A 7031-nucleotide genomic window follows, 5' to 3' on the forward strand; every position below is an offset into this window, starting at 1 on the left:
GAAAAGAATAAAATAAAAGTAAAAGCCAATGTTTTAAAAAGTTCATTGCCTTTTCTTTGCTTTTTTTTTTATAAAAAAAAAATTTGACAGTTCTGTTTTTGTTTTTCCTTTGACTTCTTTTTAATATGTGCTTAACCTTAACTATTAAAACTTGAAAAGAAAAGATATTTTTATATTGTTTTTATATTATCATATTAACAAGTTTTTATGTACTTTTCAAATTATTTTAAGATTTTAACGTAGGTAATAAAATATGAAAAATATTTAAGATATTTATATTTTTAGTATGAACGCAAGAAATGGAGGTTCAACTGGAAGTGGATGGGTCTTACAAGGATCATCTCAAGCTATGGAGTCATTAGAGATAGTAATGCAAACTGGATTGCAGGTTACAACTACATAGTGGGCAGCTTCCCATTAGCTATCACGAAAATCATGAGTCTAATTCAAGGGCTGGTAATAACACTATGTCTCTTGGTCATTTAACAGTGAAGGCTTATATGGTTATGCAGATCAAGCGATACATCTAATTACTTGATAGGATCACGATCAACACTCTTACAAGGCATTATTGATTATGCTAGATTTATTTTTTATAGGAATAGCTTTGTTTTCCTAGATTTTATTTTTAGAAAAGTTAATCTGTGTTCATTTGCTTGCTCGTCTTGCTTGTGTTAACATTGACCATTTTCGTTCTTATGATCAACTCTGACTTCATTGCAAAGAGGAGGTGGATAAATGATGATAATAAAAGGAATTCTTTAGAGACTTAAATTGTACTCCTTTAATCCTATTTATAAGTTACTTCCAATATATTTCACCAATACCAAAGAAAATCTTAAAACTCATTAACTTTGTCTTAAAATTTAATAAATTCTCAACTTTACCCATATTTTAATATATACTTCAATAAAATATTTTCTCTCTCTAACATTCAATGGAGGGTAAAATAGAAAATTTGTGATGAAAATTTAATAACATGACTTATAAATAAGATCAAAGAAAATTTCTGTCTCTTCCCTATAAATAGTGTAACATCCTAAATTTCTTAATCCCGTGATTAGTGATTAATTAAGGGTAAAGCGATAATTAGTGTGGAATTAGAGATTTGGATGATTACTTAATAGATTGACTCATTGGAATGTTAAATGAACAGGTACAAGTGAGACGAGTGCGTTTCGGGTAGAAGTAAATGCGCATGGGAGAATAAATCTCATTGTGCCACACACTATGGCTTGTGCTGCATACGCCACAGTGCATGAATCAAAAAATGACTTCTTAAGTCATGAAATTTCAAAAATTTCAAAGGAGAGAATTTGATTACACCTTAAAGGAAGGAGAGAAGAAGGGCTGAGCAGCTAGGATAAGCCATTTCAAATCATTAGAAGGTGCTTCTGATCGATAACTTAGTAGGTAAGCTATGTATAACTCTTATCTTCCATTTTACACAAATTTCTCTGAAAATGAGTTATAGAAAAATTGAATCAATGAAATTTGAGGGGTTTGCTTCTTGCCCAATAGTAATAAAAAGATTCTCAAGAGTTAACTTAGAGCTTTGCAACTGGTTTAAAGCTGAACAATAAAGCTTTAAACCCATAGGCTCAATTTGGCCCTTAGAGAGAGAGAATTTAGGGCAAAAATATGATTTGAGTAAAATAAGACCGGTTGAGGTGATGTAAAGTAGTAATCAAGTAATAATGGACCTAAAATGGATAAACAAAAAAGATTTTATAGTTGAATATAGCCCTAAGTAGTAAATATGAGTTTTTGATCAAAATAGACTAAATGACTAAAATGTGCCAAATGTATTCAGATTAGCGTATTGGATGTGTGAGTAGAAAAAGAAAGCTTGTGATAAGTTATAGTAGTTGTTGAAATCCACAGTAACCTTTCTAGTGATAGAAGGGTTGAGGTAATCAAATATCTTTCTTTGTTTGACTGTTTATTATAACTATGTATGAGTATGCTATATAGTGCATAAAATTATTTTGAACTGGGCATGTTTTGTGGCATTTAACATTTATTGCATAAAAAGAGATTTTGGTAAAACGAATGATGAAATCTGTATAGTTTGCTAAAATATGTTTATGTACATGTATGAGAAAAGTGGTGATTGGGAACATTGAATGGTTTAAAAAGCATGATCATAGGGGTGGGAGTTCACCTGAGTGGTAAGGTGGTGATAAGACCATATGGCATATTTTTTTTAGTGCCCGACGGGATGCAATGTTGGAGAAATACCTCCTTAGTGCCTTATAAGGTGCGGTGTTGGAGGACATCTTCTCAGTGCCTATTGAGGTGTGATGTTTGAGATTTAAGACTTCTTAGTGTCTATGTGATACGGTATTGGAGTCAACAATACCCCATTGTGTGTATTAAGAGAAATCATAGTCTAAAAGTAAGATAGAACACTTTTGTTTGAGTGATTTTACTACTAAAGGTGAGCTCAGGGATAATGAGAGTGTACATTGGTCTAAAATGAACCTATAGTTTCATGTTAGGTTGATTTAGAGGTTCGATTGGTAGTGATCATGTTATGAAATGTTATGTGATGTTTGTGATAATAAAGTGGTGAAAAGTGGTGTGACGAGGTGTAATGTGAAACATGGATGTAATTTAAGTGGAACTTGCGATATATGCTATGTTAATGAGGTTTAAATGGTATATTGTACTTTACTTTCATATAGTTGCATGTGATAGTCATTAAAAGTAAGTTATTCTGTTACTGAGATTTTTATCTCACCCCCTAGTTACATGTTTTCAGAATTAGGCAATGATCAAAGCAAGGAAAGAGAGTTTAGACTGGCTTGAGTTATAAAAGCTGTGTAAACTTAAAGTTTGGGCAATAAACCAAGAACTTATGTATATATGAGTGTATATGAGTTGCCATAAGGTTGTATGCATGGCTTGAGTAGTGATTTTGTGGAATCCTAGCCAAACTATATGTATATGTGATGAAATGAATCAAGGGCTATGATTTGAGCATGTGTGTAAAAATGTGAGTGTATGTGTTTATGATGAGAAAAAGTCCAAGTGAGCTATGTTATGCCAAGTATAGGCAAATTACGTGAACTTGTGAAATGTGAAAATTGGCTGTAAAGGAGTCAAATTTTAATATATGTGTATGATTGTGATATAATATGGTCAATCAAGTGTATTAGGTCCTTTTGGACTTCATTCAAGGCCTTGTATAGTCTAATAAGAGAAAAAGGATCAATTTGAATATTTGGGTGTGTAAAATTTTTAGAAAAAATGATTTTTTACACCCAGGTATCTAAATTTTGATCAGACCATTAGATTATGTCCAAACCTATCTCATTAATTAGTTTATGAGTTAAGCTACGTGTGGGCATTTAAATCACTCCGATTTGATGTCATATGTGAAAACAGTGCTTGTCGAAAGTTAGTCATTTTTTTATGTCAAAATGACAGCAGAAATTCGAACAAGCACCCCGTGGCGCATGGTAACACATGCCACGGTGCATGACACAATAAGATTGAGCATGTGGCTTTGTGCCATATGCCACAGTGCATGTACTGCACGTCATGGTGCACGAACCAATTTCCAACCTAATATTGTGATTTTAAATGCATACAATTAAGATAGGAATGATAGTGAGTTATGTCTACTACGCATTATACAAATATGTAATTTGTTTTCGCTATATTCTCTGATGTATTATAATTTATAATGATTTTGTAAAACAACTCTTTGGCCAAAGCTTTTTGAACAAAATATTTAATTTGTGATTTGTGTGTTGATGTGGTAATTCTGTTAATCTTCTCCTATATCTGGAGGATATAGAAAGATGTTAAAAATAGGACCAGAGGGAGTACTCCTTTTTGACAAACAAAATATTTGATTTGTGATTTGTATGTTGATGTGGTAATTATGTTAATCTTCTCTTATATCTGAAGGATATAGTAGAAGGTTAAAAATAAGACCAGAGAGAGTACTCCTTTTTGACAACTTTTAATAATTATAAAAATATCTAACAATAAATTAGACTATCTAGATTAAATCTACATTATTCAAATTAATAATAAAATTTATTTATTAAAATTTTATAATTTTTATAATAAATATAAAATAAAAATATAAAAATATAATCTTAAAATCTAAACCATCCATATTTTCACTTGATGAGCACCAAAGCCATGAGTAATGTTATCCAGCTTATATTCAAAATAATTTATAATACATGTGCCTTATGGGATAATAAATTCTAAGATAAAATAGGTACATGATAATTACAAAATTGTTAAATTGTAAATAATAAGTTATGTTTATTTCTATCTTCTAAACACTACGAACATGCACCGAAAATTTAAAAAAATATATAATTATGTTTCCTTTATTTATTTTCCATATATTGTACAATTCTATTTTGCACTTTCTAAATACGATAATCTTTTAAAGTTATCAATTTACTATTTATTCTGACATTTTGCTCCTATGGAATTTTAATATCTCCAAGCAAAATCTAAAATTTTCAACTCCACTTATTTATCCTTTTCAAATGAATTCATTAAAACATTTTCATTGCCTCATTTTCTCTTTGTTCCTCTCAAATGCCCCGTGCATAAAATCTAGTTATCTTAAAATCAAAATTAAGAAATGACTTATTAGCTTGTTCCTCTGTTGATAAAGGGATGTGAAAAGAGAGGAAACATATTGGATAATCTTGTTTAGTGCTTGTCTGTGCATGTATAAAAGTATATAAGATCTGAGATCGAAATGTTGGTTAAAAGAAGAAGGAGAAATATATATATATATATATATATATATAAATTATCACATCTCATTATTTTTTACATTCTAGCAGTTTTCTCATCCAATCCAAATCAAAATAAATATAAAAGAAAAATGAATTTTTTTTATTTTTTTTTTTACATTAAGACAAATAACTTAATAATTATATACCACGCTGCATGTTTCTTTTCTTTTCATTTCTTTCTTTCCTTCTTTCTTTTTTAATAAACTTCCATGTTTCTTTTTTATTTTACGCGCAAACATCTTTCCAAAAAAATAAATAAATAAATAAAAGGTCGTTGACTCAATCAAATCTACTTTTAAGCATGCTACCCAATGAAGGAAAAAGAAAACGTTAACAATGTAAAGCCAATGCTTGCTTCACCCAATAATTTAAAAAAAAAAAAAAAAAGCCAACGCTAGATGGGGACATAATATCTTACTTCCCAAACTACCCTCACGAGCTTCCGTCCTCATGAGCGGTGCCTTTTCACTCTTTGAGCAATACTAGAGATTTGGGAAGATGTCGGGGGCATTTTGGAGATCACGAGCGAAAAGTAACTGCTACGTTTGCGCTTGCTCATTCTCAACGACTCTCACTTTGAATCTTAATTATTTTCTCTTGTATGAATTTTCAAACAGATCAAAGATTCAACAATATCGACGAGTGAACAGAGAAGTAGGCTATCCTCTACGAATTCAAAAAGGTATCGTTTCACGAATTTACTTTTCCTTGTACGCTTACATGTTGAAGATCGATCAACGACTTTGGCTTTTAATTCTTGACGATATATGTCCATGTTTGTTTCTTGCAATTCTAGAGTAATCTTCTCTTGTCTTCTGCTTGATTACAGAGAAAAATTTCGGGAAACGGTTGGACGACTGAGTGATTCTTGTTTGGTTACTGAGAAAATGCTGGAAATAAGACGAACAAATCTAGATATTCTGACAATAGATCAGTTTTCCAACGCCACGTGATTCCTGTTTTCCCGCCCGGCCGAATTTTTCAGTCTTTTCCAGAAAATAGATCAATTTTCCCAGCCGTTGACTTGTTTATTGAATTCTTCTTCCTACAAGATGGATTACGATTTTCTCAGAAGGAACCAGAGATCTAAGAGGGCTTGCTTGAAGCAGATATTACTGATGATATTGCTTCTGCTAACTGTTAGTGCCTGGTTGCTATACCAGATTCATCAGTCAGGAGATAATAGAACAGAAAGATTTGGTGGTGAAATCAAAATTTTTGAAGAATTTGGAATTGTATTGTTGGGGCGTAAAGTGATGATTCCATCTTCATGGTTGAATAATCAGATCCCTCTTGTAGTAGAAGCTGAAAATGAGATTAAGGATTCATTCAAAGAAAATTCTGGGAAGATACTGATACATGAGAAGTACCCAAATAATGATGTGCAGGTTAATGATGAGAAGGATGAAACAGATGGAATCTACAGGTTTCATGATGAAAATGGAGTTCCACCTGAAGTTAATGAAGCAGAGCATTATTATGGTAATAGTTCAGGTTTTAGTTTTAGGAAAGAAAGAGAGGTGAACAGTTCTGAAGCAGTCACATCTTCTGGAGATGATAATGATGTTCAAGTTGATTTTGGAAGTAAAACTCGTGCTGACACCTCAGGAATCAGTGATGGACTTACTTTCAGTTTTGTGAGATGATTATAGAACTGTTTCTCATGAATAAAAATATAATGAGCAAGTTGTCATATTTAATTAGACATGTTTTCTGTTCGTGCATGAAGGCCATTAATCATGTTATTCATAAATTGTAAATAACATTTACATTATTTTATTTTTTTAAGTGATTGACGAGATGATTGAGAGATGACTATAAAATATACAAAAAATATAAGTATATTCTATGAAGATTTGAAATGATCCAGATCAAAAGGAGCCACATTGGAAATAGATCAAACATAAGTATTATGTCTAGTCCATGATCTGGTCTTAATTCCATTTTCTATTCTTTTTCTTTATTATTTTTTCCAATAACATAGAACCAAGTTATTTTGTGTTTTTATTTATTTTTTGATTGGTGATGTTTTTGATAATTCATTGGTACTTTCTGATTAATTATGGAAATTTGTGCTAGTTTGGTTGGACAAATGATATACTTGATGATTGAAAAATTCTTAGTTAAACCTGATGTACCACATTATCTATGATCTATCCAATAAAATTATACTGATCTAATCAAATAAAATCTTACATATTTTTAATAATTTTATCAATTTTATCAATGTATCGTCTTAAATAGTGGCACCAA

General features: G+C 31.0%; 1 protein-coding gene across 1 annotated transcript; it reads left to right on the plus strand.

Moving 5' to 3' along the window:
- Window positions 1–5228: 5228 nt before the first annotated feature.
- LOC129291978 (uncharacterized) lies at window positions 5229–6572 on the plus strand. Its single transcript, XM_054929468.1, has 4 exons — window positions 5229–5310; window positions 5396–5460; window positions 5608–5727; window positions 5830–6572. Exons 3-4 carry the CDS (start codon window positions 5666–5668, stop codon window positions 6422–6424), a joined length of 657 nt encoding a protein of 218 aa, XP_054785443.1. The 5' UTR covers window positions 5229–5310; window positions 5396–5460; window positions 5608–5665; the 3' UTR covers window positions 6425–6572.
- Window positions 6573–7031: the final 459 nt, after the last annotated feature.

The sequence above is a fragment of the Prosopis cineraria genome, unplaced genomic scaffold (genome assembly GCF_029017545.1).
Source record: "Prosopis cineraria cultivar Desert tree isolate PC_DT_omini unplaced genomic scaffold, ASM2901754v1 PC14, whole genome shotgun sequence".
NCBI classification, from domain to species: Eukaryota; Viridiplantae; Streptophyta; class Magnoliopsida; order Fabales; family Fabaceae; genus Prosopis; species Prosopis cineraria.